General features: G+C 35.4%; 1 protein-coding gene across 1 annotated transcript in view; it reads left to right on the top strand.

The window, feature by feature from the left end:
- LOC134748596 (hemicentin-1-like) overlaps positions 1-21180 on the top strand; it is a 197622-nt gene that overhangs the window by 161869 nt on the left and 14573 nt on the right. Inside the window, exons 6-9 of the mRNA XM_063683387.1 lie at positions 1736-1942; positions 7809-7954; positions 12514-12664; positions 13313-13443. Coding sequence (XP_063539457.1) covers positions 1736-1942; positions 7809-7954; positions 12514-12664; positions 13313-13443 — 635 coding nt within the window. The remainder of the gene's footprint in view (positions 1-1735; positions 1943-7808; positions 7955-12513; positions 12665-13312; positions 13444-21180) is intronic.

The following is a 21180-nucleotide window of genomic DNA, read 5'->3' on the forward strand; positions in this document are numbered from 1 at the left end:
TTACCAGTCGCTTTTTTTTATACTACGTCGGTGGCAAATACGGGCAATTTAATATCGATCTTTTGTTGTGGGTACTAGAAGACGAAAGAATACGTTCAAATGGAGACAGATGTTGAAAAATGCTACTTGACTTTTTAAATAGACAAGTGTGGGTTGCCTGCATCGGCCAAATACTAAACGATGTGATGCCTATCGACACATCGGCGTCTCTTTGGGTCGTGGCCAAGTCTCGGCTATTGCACTAGTTAGATCACAAATCGTTTACGTTATTATAAAATTTACTAGGAATAGTTAAGTTTATTTCATATTTATTCTACGTTTTATGATCGCCAATAACCTTTAAATTATTTCTTATGCAAACACACAATTGTATAGTGTCAACAATAATAAATTAATAATTAACAAAACTACTAGACAATTGATAAGTTATAAAGGTATTTCAAATCGTCAAAATATTAACTAGAAAATAGGTAACGTAATACATGTCAAATTAAAAATCTAGAAATATTATACTTCTTAATAACAGTCAACGATAATTTTATGTTACTGTACCCACTAAATAATTGCAATAGATATTAAAAAGTAGAATATTATGACCCAAATATCCAACATTTATGATATCCAACATCGGGGGCCTAGCCAAGTCAACGAAACGTTTCCGTCTCTCTATCGCACTAATATGGAAGAGTGATAGACAGACAGATATAGCGTTTCGTTGTCGTAGCGAAAAAACGTATCTTGTCTAGGACATCTTGTTACATTTGGTGATACTTACGTCACACTTTAAAAAAGGGACCTAATTATGTATTTAACTAGCAATGGCGATTATTTGCGGCGCTATGCGCCATTCAATATTAATTGGAGCGGCGTTAATAATAGCATAAGCGCCAACCGCCATAAAGGTATCTTTACTATTTCATATCTAGTGAATCTCTAATTCATTTCCCGAATCGCACCGTGTATCTTTCGGTTAAGCCCATGGTTGACTGGTAGAGAACTGGTGCCTTCTGGCATTAAGTCCGCCATTTGTACTCTTCATATATTGTGCAATAAAGTTTAAATAATAACAAACAAAATCCAAAAAACATCCATTTTGTTCTAGTCGCTACGCTAACGTGAAATTCCATCCCATGGTTCCAAGGGATAAGCCCACGATATTTCGTTGAAAGGATAACACTGAAGTGATGTCCGCGGGATTTTGGGATAAGGAAGTTAGTAATGAAACAATATTGTAACAAATGGTTATGTCATCGAATATACAGAGTGAATGTTCGCAAGCGATAAAATCAATAAGAGATAGGTTTGGTCTAAGTTATTTACTACAGTTCCTATCAATGACCTACGTTTGTAATTTTGAAAATGGAAAATATCTATAAAACTAGAAACATTTAGTAAGCAGTCTGCGTAGCCTATGACCGACTGCAAGTTCAGAGGTGTTACATGCGCGTTGCCGATATTAACACTCCCTTAACCTTAACCGTTGTAAAATGTTTTCTGTAACGTATTTTTTCTTAAAAATTCGAAATCTTTGTTACATCTTGCGAAATGCATTTTTAACTTCTTATATGTGTGTGATAAGACTCCTGACTAAAGTTTGTCATATTTTTTGCTTTTTATAGAACTTTTTTTTCTGCTCTATACAGTATATTTAACTCACGGTTTTGACCACCGCACATTATGAAAGGTTAAAACATTTTTTTCTAGATTTAAAAATAAATGCTTTTTTTGTTACCAGGTCGCCCAGAACCCGTAGTATCCTGGCTGATCGACGGCCTGCCAGCGCCTCAGTACATAGGCGTGAAGACAGACACGCACGTAGTCGTGAACCGGTTGGAGCTCCAACACCTTAAGAGAGAGGACTTGAACACCACGTTCAAGTGCCGGGCGGCTAATACGCATCTTGTTCCGCCGCAGGAGAAGACTGTTAGGCTGGAAATGAATTGTAAGTATAACTTATGTAATCCATGCAGCAATCTAGTCATTGACGGGTTTTTTTTTTTTTTTTATGTGATGTTCAGCAAACGAGCAGACGAGCCGCCTGATGGGAAGCAGTCATCGTCGTAATTTACAATGCATTACTGTATACATGAAGTTAATGTTAATTTATCTACATTTTCTTCCGTGTTAAATAGTTGAACTGCCCCCAACCTCCTTTTAGTGCTCTCGTACTAAATTTAAGCTCTTATTGCGTCCCATGTGGGGATGAATAAAATTCCGGAATAAAGATATTCTATGTACTTTTTCAGGTTAAGCAATATCGGGATTCATAATTTCATCTTAACCCTTTTATCAGTTTTAACGCGATGGGGAAACAAACTTTCAAACTTTTGGGGATTATGCCTCTTTCATATTTCATCAACATAATCTACCTAGACAGGGAAAAGAGGTCGAAAGACGGATCCAAGTCGCTTGGAAGAGCTATTGGTCCCTTAAGGATAATCTACCTGACCCGTAATTCACAAAATCAAAGAGAGAATCTAGTAGGTAGTTTAGTCGACTTAGTTATATGTATGCCTTATATGCTCCTTTGAAAACCGGTGTCATTATGTATAAATTTAAAATATCAAAACGTGTGACGCGCCAGTTCTAAAATTAAAGGGGGCCACTGACTATCAGTCCGCCGGACGATATCGGCCTGCCAGTTAGAACAAAAATTTGACAGTTCCGAACAACTGACAGGCCGATATCGTCCGGCGAACTGATAGTCAGTGGGCCCCTTAACGCTAAACGGCGATCCAATAAAACCCCGGCTATCGCGGAAAGGAATGACATTGCATTGCAACCAGTCGCTAAAATGAAAGTGCTCCTTTCAAAGTCCGACTAGGATTCCCTCTCAAATGAACAAAAAATGCTACAAGTTTTTGAAAGTGTACTGCAGTTGCGTAAAAGGCTGCCGCAGCACTAAAATCAAATTATGCCAGAGCGTACATAAAATACATGTTTACGTTTAGATTAGTTTCGTAACTCGGCCTTCGGTTTCGCCTTTTAGCGCTTCGCATCAAATTAACAATTTCACTGCCTGATGCGACGTCAAGCTTTGAAATGTAATATTACAACGGCGAGTGACGCAATTGTTGAACTATCAAGGTACCTACACACTGTGTCTACGCTGTGTCAACATACCTTGTAATAATAGTTACTTCTTAGCTTGCAACATAATTCGTGACGAAATATTTTCGCATATTTTTAAAATTTAAGATTTTAAAATGTTATTTCCTTTAGAAAATTATATATGTACCTATATTGCTTTCTTGAGTTAATCACGGTTACGGACAGTCCGGACGGGCAGTCAAATTGCCAATTTGATCATAATTTAAACTACTAATAATTGTATAGTCACCAATTGGCGAGAGGTCGCACAGGATCGAGAAAAGTGGCACTGTCTTGTGTCGGAGGCCAAGTCTCATTTTGGGTCGCTGAGCCAACGGAGTAAGTAAGTAAGTAAAAATTGTATATCCACACTAGGCCAGGAAATAAATGCCCAAAAAAAGGTATAGAGGGAAATGCTAGGAACACAATTTTTAACGTCGTAGCTTTGTTTGGACTAGTTAGGAGATTAACATATCAAAAGTCCCCGGCCATAACCCTGGTGCTGGGGGGGAAAGGGGGGTTTAAAGGTTCCATTTTTCGGTTTTTCGATTATATCTCGGAAACTATGCGTCTGAGCGACTTGGCCACTTACACAGAATGAAAAGAGATTTAATTTGTAACAAGTTTTATTCGGTCAAGCTTTTCGATATCTTGTATAGTTTTTGAGATATCCGCCCTTGAAAGTTTATTTAGGGCTCTCATTTTTATCTTGATTATCTACATCAGTGAAGCTGCTAGGCCGGGTTTGGGATAGTTTTCGTATAAATCGGGGGTGCTGAATTCATTTATGGTATCAACATTGACACCATACCCCTTTATACCTTCTTATTGCTTGGCCTACACGTACACAATAATATTGGTATTTAATAGTGGGATAGGCGAGCCAATGTTCTTTAATTTCGTTTTTGCGTCCGCACCACTCTGTTAAAATAAATTGCCAATTTAATCAGATTGTGCAAAAAATGTCCTTTTCTGGACTGTCCTTCATAAAACAACTACACACTGCATTTCGGGGTAATAAGGACAAGCTTTAGTTATAAGATATGTTTGAACGCTTTGTATCGCTTAAAATACATAAAAATATATTTTTCATGAACCTAACAAAACAATACGCCCACAGGGACACCTTAAGTGTGAAACCAGCCTTAACTGAAACCTGAAACTGATGTACTAAAACGATTTACTTTGTGCATGCTTTATCATGTTCAGCATATTATAGCATGGCAGATTAGTTTTTGCTACATCACAAAGGTGGGGCGGCGCCCTAATTTAAACTAATACACCTTCCCTTGTGCTGACTTCCTAATATTTAGAAGGACGTTAGTAGCTAGGTTTTTCTATATATTTACGTTTATTTACACGGAGTAAGTTAGAAGTGTTGAGTGAATGAGAACGACCCTGATGTGATACAGTTTGTTAATGGGTTTTTAGCCTTTACTATTCTTTATAATTAAATGTTTCAACACGCACTTAATGATATCGTGCAGATGGAACCTCCGGGCCTCAGTCGCTCTGACGGGAAGAGATCGGATGGGTTGACTTTGGTTCCCTGGGAGAAAGAGAAATGTTTAGTGTGGGATGCAACGTGCGTCAGCACTTTCTCGGCGTCGCATATTGGTCGTACCGTGAGAACGGCAGGGGCAGCAGCCAAGTTGGCTGCAGTTCGCAAGCGGGAGAAATATGTGGTCCTGGTGAACTATTTATTTGTCCTTCTTGCAGTAGCATCCACTGGGTGCTGGTGTGCTGACGCCAAGGCCTTCTTCGGGGAAGTGGGGAGACACATGCGGGAGAGAGGTTTGGATCCTCGCTCTGGGTCCTTCCTGATGCAAAGGCCATCGCGGTTCAACGCGGCAAGGCGGCGAGCGAGCATCATTATTTGTTAAGAATTTGTTGAAATAATACTATTATTATGGAAAAAAAAATTACGATGGCCATTTCATCTTCTATTAAAATGCAATAAATAACAAAAAAAAATATTGTTTGTAAATACAAAGTGAACGCGACTGATTAAGTCTGGAGCACTCGTGATTTTTATGAGTACGACCACTCTGAGCTTTCTGATTTCTCTATGGTACGTCGAGTGAGATACAGGGGCAAGTGACGTAAAATTGAGACCAATTTGACGACAATTTTGCAAGTTCGATGGAGCCCCCTGAACTACAACGCTTGTAAAATGCTTTAACGCAACGTCTAAGACCTCTTCGGAATCATGATCTGAATAATTCCTTGAAATAGTTCTCCGATAGATAGTGTTGGTAAAAACTTGACAGTTTTGAGTCTAAATTTGAAAAACTCGAGACGATTTTACGATACTCGGTGCTTAAAAACTTCCACGTCTTTTATGAGTAAGCCCTGGGTCGAGTCCTTTATTAAGTTTTTTTTAAGAGTAACTCAAATGGACTATTTTTTATATTATTTATATTAAATCTAAATAACAGTACAAAATAGGCGCTTTTGCATGACCTATCCTATGAGTTCTATGTAAAGGTAAAACTTAAGAAAATGAGTTTTCTGGGAGAGGACTCAAGTCTCTACAAAAAACTCAAGTCTCCTCTTCTTTCTCCGTGCCTCTTCCCATTTACTTGGGGAACATTTACACTTACAAAAAACATTACATTTACAAAAAACTCAAGTCTAACGATTTAAAATAACAATCTAAGTTTCGACTTAAGTATGCTTTGAAAACTTATGAAAATGAGTTTTCTGGGAGAGGACTCAAGTCTCTACAAAAAACTCGAGTCTAACGATTTAAAATAACAACCCAAGTTTCGACTTAATTGTTTAGAAAACTAACGAAAATGAGTCTGAGAGAGGACTCAAGTCTCTACAAAAAACTCGAGTCTAACGATTTAAAATAACAACCCAAGTTTCGACTTCATTATAAAAGTGAAAAACTGAGTCGGGCCTTAACCTTTAGCGTCCCACGGTCCCAAATAGTCCCAATACTAGTAAAAATTTTCTCCAATGCAAGAATCATTATTAAATAGAACAGTTGCTTTTATTTTATTTCGTTCGATATTAAAACAAGAAATTGAATACTATTTCTAATACCATTTATTTAAATTTGACTGCCAATTTTTCTTGTCCTCTGGAGATTTAGCATAAGACTCAAAAGACTCGAGTCTTATGTTAAACTTTTCAACCAACACTAGATTGAGGCACCTAAATGCCCCTCGAGTGGCCGTCCTGTCACGTGCGGGGCCACAATTCGTTTACCCTCGCAATTGACTGTTCGGTGTAACTGACTACTGATGTTCTAGAACATCGCCTTGCTATCTTCGTTGCTCTAAATTGAAGGCATTGAAGAAAACTCATACTTTTTGACGGTCGTGTAAAAACTAAAAGAATATTTTGCGTACTAAAATACTTCATATAAATACTAGGTACACATTAATTTTCAATATTATTTACTCAGAATATCTTCCTTATTTACTCACAATTAAATTTTCAGGAATTGATAACCATGTGGTAGTTGTTTCTGTGCTTCTGACTACAAATTTAAGTCACGTGACTCTGTAGTCACGTGACTTTACCTATATTTGTATTGTATGTTGCTTTATATTTTTCTACTTTTTTCCAATTTTTAGTGTATTTTCCCCATTCCTTTTTGTGTAATATATTATATGTTTATCCTATTAATTTTGTATGTATTTATATCCTTTATCTTTCTGGTACCTTGTTGTACATTTTGCTACATTTGTCACCCTCTTTTCACTTTCTCCTCTCATCTACTCAAAGGTTAACTGGAAGAGATCCCTCATAGGGATAAGTTCGCCTTTGTACATCTTATTATTTGTACCATGTAATTTTTAATGTGTATATTTGTACAATAAAGAGTTTACTACTACTACTACTACTACTTTACTATAAAGTCTGTACTTATTCCCTATTTTCCCCTCTATATATTAACATGACAGAAAATATTTTTGTATAATTGATGTACCTACATTTACCCCAGTGTTCCACTTTTTTTCGAATAAGAAGAAAAAAAAATGCCATACAATTTTGAAAAATCCTCCCTTTTGTATAGAAAAGCGGCTTGCGCGCGGTGGTCCACTTTCGTCTTAATAGATCTTCCTACAATTCTGACATCTTAAAATAAAGTAAAATCTTAAAATAAGTTTTTAATTGCCTTACTAGTAACCAACAGTATTTTTTTTTAATACTCATATTTATTTATTTATTTAACCTTTATTGCCCCTGCCGCCGTGGCCCGGGTGGTCGAGCGGTCTAGCCATCTGTATCGAATGCAGAGTACTCTGGATGGATTCCAGCCTGGGTACTGGAGACCTTGGTCACTTTTTCTTTCGTATCATTATTGCAGTTTAAAAGTACTTATCATTGTTAAAATTTGGTATAAGTATAACATTTAAAACTTTCGCGTTTTGAACACATATTAAATCACATTTACAATCGGAAATGTTGTGTTGTGTTGTTTGTATTTTTACAGTACATATGGTGCTACTTTTTCGCACTAGTGCGGGAATGAGCACTTTTCGTGCATATGTCGAAAGTTTAAAGGGCCATATGTACTGTAAAACGTTGTACGATACACCTGCGAAAAGGTAATTCGCAACTCGTGTCGATTTAAAACACTCCCTGCGGTCGTGTTTTAATTTATCGCCACTCGTTTCGAATTTCCTCTTTTCCGCACTTGTATCGTAAATAACTATTGGTATAAGTATTGTAAAAATGTAATACTTTCCCTTTTTACCCAGTGTCCCCGATCTCGGTGTCGCTCGTCAATCGACCGCAGCAGCTGATCGCCGGAGCAGCCTCGACGTTGCGATGCGTCGCTGAGGGCAGCCGACCGCCAGCGCAGATCACCTGGTTCAAGGAGAATAGGAGTCTTGAGAGGGAAAAGGTATTCTTTTGCTAACGTACATTAATTCCGTGCTAATAGTATATAACAGCAGTGGCAGAATGGTTCCATTTTTATCGCCTGTCACTTTCGCACTTATATACTTGTTAGAACGTGACGTGACAGGTGAAAAAAATGGGACCGTGCTACGACCGCAGGTATTACAGATGTGTAAGTTGCAGTTAAGAAAAAAAAAGCTTAGGAAAACTTCACAGGAAACAAAGAAAACTGTCATTTTGAAAATGGAGAATTTCGATTCCTATGCAAAAATTTTAGTTTTCTAGATTTTTACATGTGAAAAATTTCGCAATTTTGCAAACTTTCCAACGGCACATCAGTAGTTATGAGACACCAATTATACAAGCATTGTACCTGTGATTATTATTTTCAAAAAAGTATTGTCAACAACATATGACGTGTACTTATAGTTAATCAGGTTCAAAAACAATTGGAGCCTTGACTGCGAAAAGGTAAACTTTTAATTGCAACCCGTTGTAGATTTAATAATATTTTAGTAGAAATTTTTTTTTTATACCTAGTCATTTTATTTAAGTACCTATATCACTTTCTAGCAGTATAATAATATCAGTAATGAAGTATTTTCACTGAAAATGAATTCTAATGAAAACATAAAGCTGTTATGAGAAATGTTAATTGCATAGCATAAATAATTAGTTAAACCTAAACGCATGCTAATTATATTAAGCATGATACTGCGATGTAATGAACATTCCTCTTTCATTAAATATCTGGATAAAACAGAGGACTCGCTGCCTGGGCTTTTAGTTACAACCCTTACTAAGTATAACGCCTCATTTCAACCAGTAGAAACTTAGAGGATATAACCAAACGGAGTAGCCATTAACAGGCGTTCCCCTCTGTCGATAATAGTCGGCCAATGTTCATACACAATGTTTATCTGACATGGCAATTTTCACCTTACGTATACACTTGACGTTCCCCTCCCCTGCAAAAATAGGCAGACCTTTTTGTCCAGAAAATTACAGACAAGGCATCTCCGTTTCCGTCCGTCCGTCCTCTAAGAGTAGAAATATTTCAGTTAAGTTCAGTGCAAGAAGCGTACGGCGTCGGCCGATCTTTTTGGTGATTGGCGCGCATCTCACATACGACTTTCACTTCATTTCGCATGCACTTGTCACCGTGAGCGATCTTCAAGGTCGTATCAAGACAAGATCAAAACCGTAACAAGTTGTTAAATGCGAATCGGGCTCCTGGTTGCCCTGGTTGGTTGGGCTGGTGGTGGCTGGTGGATAGGAAGTGTAACAGCGTTAAAATTGCAACATTATCTATTTACTGCTGCAGCGATGACGAGGGCGGTATCACTGTTAATATTCCTTGAAAAATTGTGTTGCTATGATTGCATTACTGCCACCATTAGAACTTTCACTCTGTAAAATGGCAAAAACGGAAACCATATTGGTTTACTGGTAGAGAATGCCTCATGGCATTAAGTCGCCTTTTGTACATTAAGTTGTTCTTTTGTGCAATAAAGTTTAAATAAAAAAAAAAAATAGTTTCATCATGTCTTCTGTCTGTCTGACTATCCGTCCGTCCGTCGAAAAGGCGGTAAAGAAGGGAGGCTCGTCCAGATGCGGGACACTTTTTATTGCGAATAAAAACAACAATATGAGCAATTTTAATTTTCAGATTTGGGAATTTTTATGTTATTGCTACTCAGAATCACGAGCTCTATTGATCCTTAAAGGTGTAAAAGTGTCCTAAAATTTTTATTCCATTGCCATTTTTCGTAGACGGAAATGGAATGGAAGGAACTTGACACTTACACACTAATATAAAACAAACTTAACTATAATAACATAAAAATCCCCAAATTTTAAAAAAGTGCAGTGTACCAACAACTTAAAATAAAATGACCAATGTACCATTCGTTGCCGGAGCCACTATGCTTGCTAAGCTTTCAGAATATCCCTGCTCGCTAACTAGGTCAGTGTCTAATCAGATTCCTGTGGCCACGGAATGACTTAACAAAATTTGCTGAAGCGTAATGCATCGTCATGGTGAAAAAGGTTGCTCGCAAAACGTGAACACTGAGCATTTGGCGGAATACTTGGGATTTACCTACGTAAACGTCTTAACCCTTTTTGCTTGGCTTTCAACTTGGTAAACATTTTCTTGAGTACGCAGATAAAAAGCCAACTTATACTAACATCAACGCTATTTATTTACGTACATAACAAATATAAAATCGTTAATACTACCTACCTATAAACTAAACAAATTAAAGCTATATTAAAATTATTTTAAAGCGGGTCACTTAAGTATTATTAAGTCGAATAGCTCGACATGTTCAACTTCAATTGTGGCAATTGGATCGAAACATGTCGAGCTATTCGACTTAATAATATTATATTAGGTGTCTTGTTAATTAGTATTTTACACTTATTCTAAATTATTGTAATGTATACTAAGTATTTTTCCAAGTGTTACTGTTGACTTAATGTTTAAATTAATATAATAATGCATGCTGTGATTGCCTGTAAGTGGGGGATCAATAAAAAATGTGCCCTTCTTGTAAGTTAATACTAGTATGTAAATTGTATCTTCTGTTGGTGATCCTACCCTTACCCGTTTTAAAATAATTTTAATATGTTTGAGTCTCACGGGAGTTTTATAATTAAAATTAAAACTAAACTAACATTAAAATAAAACTACTTAAAAATTAAACTGATGTAGAAAGAATAACCCACCTATGAAAGGTACAACTTACTCTTGTAAATACATTATTTAAAGTAGAAACTAACGTTTTCTTGATCCAAATATGACTGTTAAAATAATATGTTATTTATAGCTATCGATACCAGCTTAGGATACCAGTCGAAGTCGCGCACACAACAATGTGTCACAGTCAAACCTCGTTTTCAATGTTGCAGTTGATTTAAAATAAGGGTTGGCATAAATACGTACCCTAAATTTGCCTTTAGTGCATTACTTCGCCTTAACTAGCCATCATTCCGCAATAAATTGTATCATGGAATTCATGGACGTATTCAACGTTTAATATATTTGATTTTTAGGATGATATTTAGGATTTTTATTGTGAATTCAATGGATATTTTAAATTCTATTTTTATAGTATTTTACTTGGGCGAAGTTAGTGTTTAGGTACGAAGGTACAGCTAATTGCAAGATGCACCAAAAAAAAAACAATTTTTCTTCTATGCAGTTTAAATATCGTGCACCTAAGTTCACGCATTTTTGTTCATTTACTTACTCCCTTTCTTGCATTCAGGGTTCTATGTTTGATCATTCACCTCATCTCTCCTGGCAATTCCTATATTTCTTGGCTCATAACTAATATTATTAACTGCCGACGCAAAACGAGGGGTGTTCAAAGTTTGACCGCTACTTACAAATGCAAACAAAGATTTCTATAAAAATCATATTTATCTTCTTGTAAATTAAGTTTTACTTACGCACAATAGTTCTTGTTTATAATTTTGTAACACATGAATACTAACGTATACAGTTTTATATTCAAGCGTATCATAATTTAATTAATTTGGGTAAGTGCCGTATGCAAATATTTGGAAGATGAGCGTTTCGTTGTTTATGTTGTGAGTAATTAGCGTGATAGGAACGGTTGTTTATTGTTAAAACTTTGTAAATTAAATTCACAGAAAACTAATCTTAATACAAATAGAAATTAGTTATAATGTTCTACTTAATATTCTTGATAATTCAAACCTTGTTAATAATAGTTTTTAATCATTATAATATGATAATAGAGGTGATGTAATTATTATTTTGTCCCAAATTGGAATTTCGTGTTTATTCTGCGAAAATGAGATGCTTTAAACTTAACAAGTAATATCAAAATCTGGAGAAATAAAAATATACAAAAAAATAAAAATCGGCCCACAATACTTTTTCAACTATAACTTTATTTTTTGAGCTAGAAGCTTTAGGCACCTATCATCACATCATACTCAAACGCAATGAAAATGGATCACTTTATGTGAAAAATTCCAAATAAAGTACACCTTGTTTATTTCTCTTGTATAAGTAAGTACACTACCTGCAAAGCTTCGACACGATCGTGTGAACGCTAATTTAATTTTAAGGCGACCAGTCGGCAGTTTCGTTGCAACGGCTAAAAATAAGAAAGAGTAGACACCGTAAGTGAGTTTTACTAAAAATGAAATACAATTTGTATCTGCAGTAAAAATACGAAAGGTGGGCTGCACGCGGAGACCCAAGATATATCGGTATATATTGTAGTGATAGTATATAGGGTAGTGGGTATTAGGGTCTATAGATGTAAAAAGTCAATACGGATAAATGTGGCTGCGGGATAAGAGTGACTGGCTTCCACATAGGGGCTTTCACATTGATTTGTGTTAGCTCATATATTTGCTAAATACGCTTTAGTGGCATACGTATGTTTAGACTAATTGTTCCAAAATTAATTTCAGTGAAACCCAGTTTTCGTTGAAAAAATATGTACCTAACTTGCGAGGTCAAATCGGCCTCCAGTATTTTCTGTATCAAGCAAGTAATTCACCCTTTTGTTCCTGGTGTAGGTAAGCGACCACTCGAACGAGACTTGGTCGGCGAGCACATTGGTGTTCACGCCTACGCCGCTTGACAACGGTGCGGTGATCAAATGCATAGCGGCCAACCCCGCGCTGCCAAGGAAGGCAATCGATGATCACGTGCAGCTCAGCATTGTATGTTAGTATCGGTATTTTACGTTTATTAATTATTTATATAATTAAAAATATATATAAACAATACACTAGCATCTCCTGAGCGTCGGCATCTAGTCAACTCAATGGCCGCAACGTTGACGCAACTGCGCAGCTACACTGCTTGAGTATTTCGTGGAGGCGTAGGCGTAAGAAGCAAGCTTAGTAGCATTTAATTTTGTATTTCTCTGTTATTTGAAGTCGGCCTATACTTACACAGGCAGATAAATAACCCTAAAGTTACTGGAATCTAATTTCCATAACCGTCCCCGGCGTAGTTAGCGGATGATTTGAAATTGTGACGTAGTTAAACTTTTCAAAACAGAAAGGACAAATGAGAACACTTTATTTGTATCGATTAAACTGTAGGTCAATGTGGGGAAGACCAGCATATTTATTTATTTACTGAGAAGACCATCATATGACAAGAACTCTCGTACTTGTATAAGTACGTCGCTTAAACATAATTATAGTCAGAAAGGAAGAGCTTTGCTCCTTGTGTTCTACCGACCTTCTGTAAGTGGTGTATGTGTACAAACGCAAAAATTAGAAGCGACGAAAGAGCATGTACAGGGTCTTACCTGATTACTGTTTTAATTTAATTTTAATCTACATCTTTGGTTATCTCCCCCAGACAGTCCGCTGGTTACCCTTACGCTGGGCAGCACGCTCAACCCCCACGACATTAAGGAGGGTGACGATGTCTACTTCGAGTGCAATGTCAGAGCCAACCCGAGGGAGCACAGGATTACGTGGTTTCATGATGTAAGTTGAATGTACACTGACAGTTCCTTGACGCCAAATCAGACGTAGGTAGGTACAATTGACATCATTTAGACATGAAACGAGATTCTCATACGTAAATGGTAACTAAATATCCTTCAGTTATCATTTACGCGTGCCTTTCTTCATGTATTAGCGTGTAGTATCTTTAGGGTTCCGTACCTCAAAAGGAAAAAACGGAACCCTTATAGGATCAATCGTGCGTCTGTCTGTCTGTATGTCCGTCTGTCACAGCCAAGTTTCTCCGAAACTACTGGACCAATTAAGTTCAAATTTAGTACACATATGTAAGTTTGTGATCCAAAGATGGACATGTAACGTAAACAAATTAATTTTAAACACGGGGGCCACTTTTGGGGGGTAAATGAGAAAATTTAAAATAAAGTTTGTCAAACTATATCGTGTTACATATCAAATGAAAGAGCTCATTGTGAGAATCTCAAATATATATTTTTTATAACCTTATAATAAATAGTTTAGGAGTTATTCAAGAAAATAGGCAAAAATGACCATTCCCCCCTCCCCTTTATCTCCGAAACTACTGGGTCAAAAACTTTGAAAAAAATACACAAAATAGATCTTTACCTACAGATCACCGGAAAACCTATTAGAAATGTGCAGTCAAGCGTGAGTCGGACTTAATTACTTAGTTTTTTATCCGACCCCTACGGGTTTTTTAAAGACATTTCACATAAAAAATACATTGTTTAAATGGTGTAATGTACGGAACTCTTGGAACGCAAGTCCGACTCGCACTTGGCCGGTTTTTTTTATGAAAATCATAATGTTTTGCTAAAAACTATTTATAAAGAAAGATTCAAAGATTCAAAGAAAAACAAAAAGAAAAGAAAGAAAAAAGAAAGAAAGAAGAAGAAGAGAGAAGTGAAAGAAGGTCGAAAAACAATTCAAGTCGTGACAGTAATGCGGGCCATATGAAAAAATGTTTTTTGCTAAATAAAAAGTGTTAAATATTGTACATTTTATGATGTCCAGCATCATAAAAATAGGGATAAGTAGTTCAATTTTTCGACTTCAGCAATAAACCATCACAAAGTGAATCATGGGCTGGGTTCCATGGGAGTGGATTAATTGAATCACATTTACGATGCTCCGCTTGCACTTTTTATGATGGCCTCGCCTCGTAATACAACGCAACTTAACTTTTATATTTTTATTTTTAAGTTCGCACTCTAGTAGTTTTCCTAGAAAGTCATGTTGTTTATAAACATATCCATTCTTAAAATAAATTATGCCTGCGGACGCCGGTAAACCAGTATCGTTTTTAAAAGAAGTAGAATACCTTTTTTGTCTCGCAAGTGAAATTATTGTACAATCCTAACATCATTTTCACTCTTTATTTTTCAAAAATTGATTAGAAAGTTGCATTTTATCCACAAGTAATTTGATAAATGCAAGTTCTTTCCTTATATTGACTGGTAGAAGTGACTTTGTAATTATGATTTTGAATAGTGTTAATTTGGATTTGATTTGTAATTTTTTGCAGTTAGTATTTTTCTCGCGTAAGTGTGGTGAAAATATTGTGTTTCCATTGATTGTGTTTTTTACTCTCGTTCCTTGAAACACTCGAAACTCTCGCTCGCTCGTGTTTCAATTTTGCATCTTTCGCTTGCTCGGTTATAAGTGATCGGCGGGGTGAGCTATTTACCTTATAATTTGACATGCCTTACGTCATAACAAGTGATAACGAGAGGTCAAACGATTTGCCCCCTTGTAGAACAAAAAAAAAACTATCGTTTTCTGTATTGACTGACTTTTTCAGTTTCGTTTTAAGTATTGTGCTATGAGTAAAACGAAAAGTTTAAGTGTAGTAAATAAGTGTTTATGAAATAGGTTTCTAACTTGTATCCTCTGCTCACTTTGTTTGTTGCTTTTTATATTTGATAATATTTTAAACATAACCTAAACCACGTATTGGTTGTGTAGAAACGAAAACCAGTTTGATAGAGTCGCCTGTTGCACACAGATCCGTATAGATTTACGGATTTGCTACGCAATTGAAGACATGCCACCGATATCAGAGTAACAGGAAGGTGGAGGCATTGTTCACCTTTGTGTTTCGATACAGTCATAGAGTAACTTATACTAGAGCGGTACTGTCATAGTAAATTTTGTAACCCCAGTAAATTCACTGCCATTTGTCGACACACTTTAAAACTAAAAATGAAGATTTATAAAAATACTATAGAATGTATTTAAATGATTTTTTTTTATTTGCATTAATTATTTTTATGATTTTGACCTATGTTCTTTCACTGATATGCGTTAAAATTGTTAAATAACAAACGAAACCGTCAACGCCATCTATACGACTGTAGGCCAAAACTAGTAGCGCCCTCTGAACGAGAATCAAATTTTCTTGATTTTCGAGGCACGTTTTTTCCTTAGACTGTATCCATCTATTACGGAGTTATATCTATCTTTGATACAGTTAAGGAGTTTGATTTATGTAATTTTTGTAATTTTGGGTTAATATTATTGTTTGTAAAAATTGACATGTAAAAGTGCCCCTGTGGCCTATTTGCTGAATAAATGTTTGATATTTGATACCATTTCGTTTCTTATTACAGCGGCAATCAGTATAAATGGCGATTTCATGAAATGGCTTTGTAGAATAAATAATTTCGTGATATGGTTGTGTTAGGTTTGAATTTTTCATGATGTGACTAACCGATCATTTCATGAAATGACTGCCACATCCTGAAATAATCAATTCTAAGATTATCTGAATACGACACGATATTATACAGTTATAAATTCACCTCAATTTTATTTATTTTATTTTATTTATTAAGGTCTACCAACAGTTATTACATCTGACATTTAATTTACGTTAAACCATAAGAAACATTCAGTGATGCATAACTAATTAGAGGTAAACACAGCATTTAAAAAAAAAGGAAACAGTAAACTTAAAGTAACAGTTAATGGCTAAATAACAACCTAACCTAACAACCTAATGAAGGTATGTATATACACATACAATTTTTTTATGTTAATATTTAATAATTTTCGGAACCTGGGCAATGAGTCAGAATGAACGTCACAGCAGTGGCCGTGCTTGTTTAACAATCTACACAGTCGTGGAATGGGTGAATTGGCGCCTAGGACGGTTTTCCTAAATACCGGAGACAGAAGGTCTATTTTCCTACCGACACCTATAATTATTTAGTAACTGATACTGTTATTGCTAAGTGATATGGGGCTATAACGTTGAATCATACATAATATGTGTAACTTATGCGTGGAGACCGCACTCATCGAGCAGTTAACTTGATAGAGTAGGTTGGGGAGTAAAGAGTCACCCTTATTAAAATAAGAATATGTCTTAAAATAAACGTAACGTAAATAATATTCATTTCGGCAATGCTTTGAATACTTGTATCATTATTTTATTATTTTATATATTTGTATAAAAATTTACTATTAACTCAAGATAGTTGCCAAAAACGGATAAATATTAAATCTCACATTATAATATTTTATCAAAACAAAATCAGATTTAATCTAAAATAATTAAGTGTAAATGTAAATATGTATACACACAACTACAATATAAATTTTAATATATTATGTTAGATACGCGCAAAGTCAGTTAGCGAAAAATCTTTAATAACTTTATTTTGATACCAAGTAATTTTACTTTATATTTTTTGTTGAAAGCTAATTTTAACATGTTTTTCCACTCCCCAACCAACCCTATCGTCTTGACAGAACAACGAGATTGCGGAGTAGGTAGGTATATACAGCGTTACCAGAGATCAATAAAACCGATATATTGTACAAATATTCCTCCATCGTTAGTACAAATTGACGACCGGTCTGGCCTAGTGGATAGTGACCCTGCCTTTGAAACCGATGGTCCCGGGTTCGAATACCGGTAAGAGCATTTATTTGTGTGATGAACACAGATATTTGTTCCTGAGTCATGGGTGTTTTCTATGTATATAAGTCTGTATTTATCTACACACGTATATATATCGTCGCCTAGGACCCATAGTACAAGCTTTGCTTAGTTTGGGGCTAGGTCGATCTGTGTAAGATTGTCCCCAAATATTTATTTTCATTTTATTTAAATAGTACAGGCTTTATTCAGTCGCTCCCACACGTGCACCCGTCAAAGTCAAATCCAAAACCCGCCGAAATGTGAATAGAATGTTACATTAATACCCTGTGCGTATTATTCTCGTTTTGCTTCTAGTGTTATACTATTTGTGTTAAGCAAACTAACGGCAATCAATTTCAATAAGCGCTCACTGCTATTGAACTAAACTTAAATCACAAATCTGTTTTTGAAGCCAATCCACGCTCTGAACAGATTACGTCCAAACTTTACTACCATTTAAACTGTTATTGAAAATTTTCCTCATTTACATTCACGTAGCGTAAGCGTATCGAATTTGGTAAAATTAAGCTATTCATAAATTTTCAATTATGCGCAAATTCTGCTTTTTTAATAGCTGTTTTTATTAAGTAGGTAGTTGAGTAACGCACTGCGTAATATGGAGGGACTGAAAAATAACTTTATCCACTAATCCTAAAAAGCCTTTTCTATCGACTAAACGTGCAACGAATTTAAATGTTATTCAGAAAACTTACTGAGGAACCTTTTTAAGTTGACCACTTTTAGTCTGGTCTCCAAATACTTACGAAGACATTCTTGAATGATTAATAATTATTTATATTTATCCATAGACCAAGCAAGAAACTAACAGGCCAATTTGAATATGCAGTACATGCACCTGACATCAAACCGATGTTTGAATGATATTGGAATTGTATAATATGAGTTATTTGTCATTCGCGCGTTCAGAATAGAATAGAATAGAATAGAATTTCATTTAATCAAGTAGGATTTGACAATCTCTTTTGAATCGTCAAAAGTACATTACAACTAAATTAAAAAATAAATAACAGCTTACAAAATACAAAATTCAACAATTAAAATTTCAAATAAAATACAAATACATTTCATAATTTATTCATTTATATAAGGCCATGCATGTTTATCATTAATATACTCTTCGACTGTGTAATATGCCTTATGCAGTAGACCAGATTTAACATATTTTTAAGCCCAGGAAATGGTAAATCCAGTGCCTCCCTTGGTAACTTATTGTAGAACTGTATACACTGACCTAGAAAAGATTTCTTCACTCTCTTCACACGAGATCTAGTTATTGCTATTTTGTGATTATTTCTAGCACTGTGCATTTTCTGAAAGGTTTCTGCATTTTTTAGAGCATATAATATGCAGTCATATATGTATTGTGATGCCATTGTTAGTATATTTATTTCTCGGAAACGTTATCTTAATGAAACACGTGACCCTAAATTATATATGTTCCGCACTGCTGTTTTTTGCAATACAAAAATGGTTTGTATATCGGCAGCTTTACCCCAGACTAGAATTGCATATGACATTGGGCTGTGGAAATTGCTAAAATACACCATTCGGGCTGTTTCCACGTTAGTTAGTTGCCTAATCCTTCTGACTGCGTATGCTGCCGAACTCAATCGGTTTCCTAGAGAAGATATATGGGGACTCCATTGTAAATTTTTATCTATGGTCAAACCTAAGAAGAGAGTCTTATCCACCATTTCTAGACATTAATTATTTATAAATATACTCCCACTAGTAATTTTTACATTAGGTAATGTGAATCTAATCCACTTCGTTTTTTTGGAATTCAACAGCAAATTATTAATTGTGAACCAATTTGAGACCATATTCATGGTACTATTTATGTCTGTATAGTCTTCAATATTTCGACTAACTTTAAAAATTAAAGATGTGTCATCCGCGAATAACACAATTTCACAATGATCTTTTACAATACACGGAAGGTCATTTATATATACTAAGAATAAAAATGGGCCTAAAATTGACCCCTGGGGCACTCCTAGTTTAATAGCAGCGGATTCCGACTGGGTTTCATTAATCACAACCGTTTGTGTTCTTTCACTGAGGTAGCTTGAAATTAGGTTAATAGCGGTATCAGATAACCCGTAATGTTTAAGCTTTAGTTTTAAAGTCAAGTGCTCAACAAAGTCAAAGGCTTTTGACAAGTCACAAAAAATTCCCACCGCATCACTAGATTCTTCCCATATGTTATAAATATGCTTGATGAGCACAGATGCAGCATCAGTGGTTGATCGACCTTTTGTAAATCCAAATTGACGATTATGAAGAAGTTTGTTTCTAGTAAAATATGCTTGTAATTGATTTAGCATGATTTTTTCGAAAATTTTACTAAGCACGGGTAGAATAGATATTGGACGAAAATTTTCTGGGTTAGTTTTTTCTCCAGATTTAAATAAAGGTATGACTTTACTGTATTTCATTAAATTAGGAAATACGCCCTCGTCAATACAAGAATTGAAAACAATACATAAATAAGGTGTGATTATTTCAATAATATGGCCTATAGATTTCATTGACATGCCCCATATATCTTCTGTGTTTTTATTGCTTAGAGACTTAAATGTTTTATATATAGTACGTGAGTTCACATAGCTGAATTCAAAAGTACTGTCATATTTCTCCAAGGAGGCATGGAGCAAATGTGCAGCTTGCATTGCAGATGATTTGATCTCTCTGGTAATATCACAAGCCATATTCGAAAAATAATCTTGGAATGCGGCAGCCACTTCCATGTCAGAGTTAATTAATTTGTTTTTACACTGCAACTTAAATTGACAATCACGAGGTTTCTGACTAGCACTATTCTGTTTTCTGATGTTCCAGACAGTTTTTATTTTATTCTCAGATGCCTTGACCTTTGCACTAATATTAAGAGATTTGGCGGCAATACACACTTTCTTAAATATTTTCGAATAATTCTTGACATATTCTACAAATATCGTAGATCTGTTGTATTCTTATATACTATATAGTTCATAGACCCGGTCCCTGCTCTTGTAAATTCCCGGTGTTGCCCAAACACTAAATTTCTGATCCACTTCATTCTTGGAAATTGTTTTCGGTTTGAATATTGAATTAAACTGTGTACTAACTATATTGAATAATTTATTATAGGAATAATTAGGATCATTACTATCATTAGGATAAAAAGATGTCACAGACAAATGATATTGTGTTTCAGCTTGAAATTTATTTATTCGACGTTCAGTCATTGGTCTGTATGTTACGGTCTGTGGTCTATTCTTAGGAGGACCTTGAAACGTGGCGGCTTGACCGAAATGATCTGAATTAAAGCAATTAAATATACTCTTATCTAAACTAGAACAGTTACAGAAAATGTTATCATTCATTTTCCTCTAACTTGTCCGTACATCGCCTCCTTGCTATGATGCCATAACCCGACCATGAAAAAATGCCCGGTCAGTGATAAAGACAAGGCATGGCACTATTTTCTCTTTCCTCTTATAGGAATCGCAATAAGACTATCTTTCTCTATCAAAGAGTGTCAGGCCCTTGGAGTATATACATATAGCCCTGATTTGTTTCAACTGATTGACAATATCAAAGCTTTTCATAACGAGGTCACGCTTTATTGTTTGGGCATGTTTGAAATTGAAATTATGGCGGTTGACATTTGTTTTAGACGCCATGCTTAACACAATCACGGTCATAAAAGTAGTCATTTTCGTGTTAATGAAAGGAGGTCGTACAAAGTAAAGCTCGCATGACCGTCTATCTATTCTTCCGTCTGATCATTTGAAAACAATGGCATTTGT

This window comes from Cydia strobilella, chromosome 16 (genome assembly GCF_947568885.1).
Source record: "Cydia strobilella chromosome 16, ilCydStro3.1, whole genome shotgun sequence".
Lineage (NCBI taxonomy): Eukaryota > Metazoa > Arthropoda > Insecta > Lepidoptera > Tortricidae > Cydia > Cydia strobilella.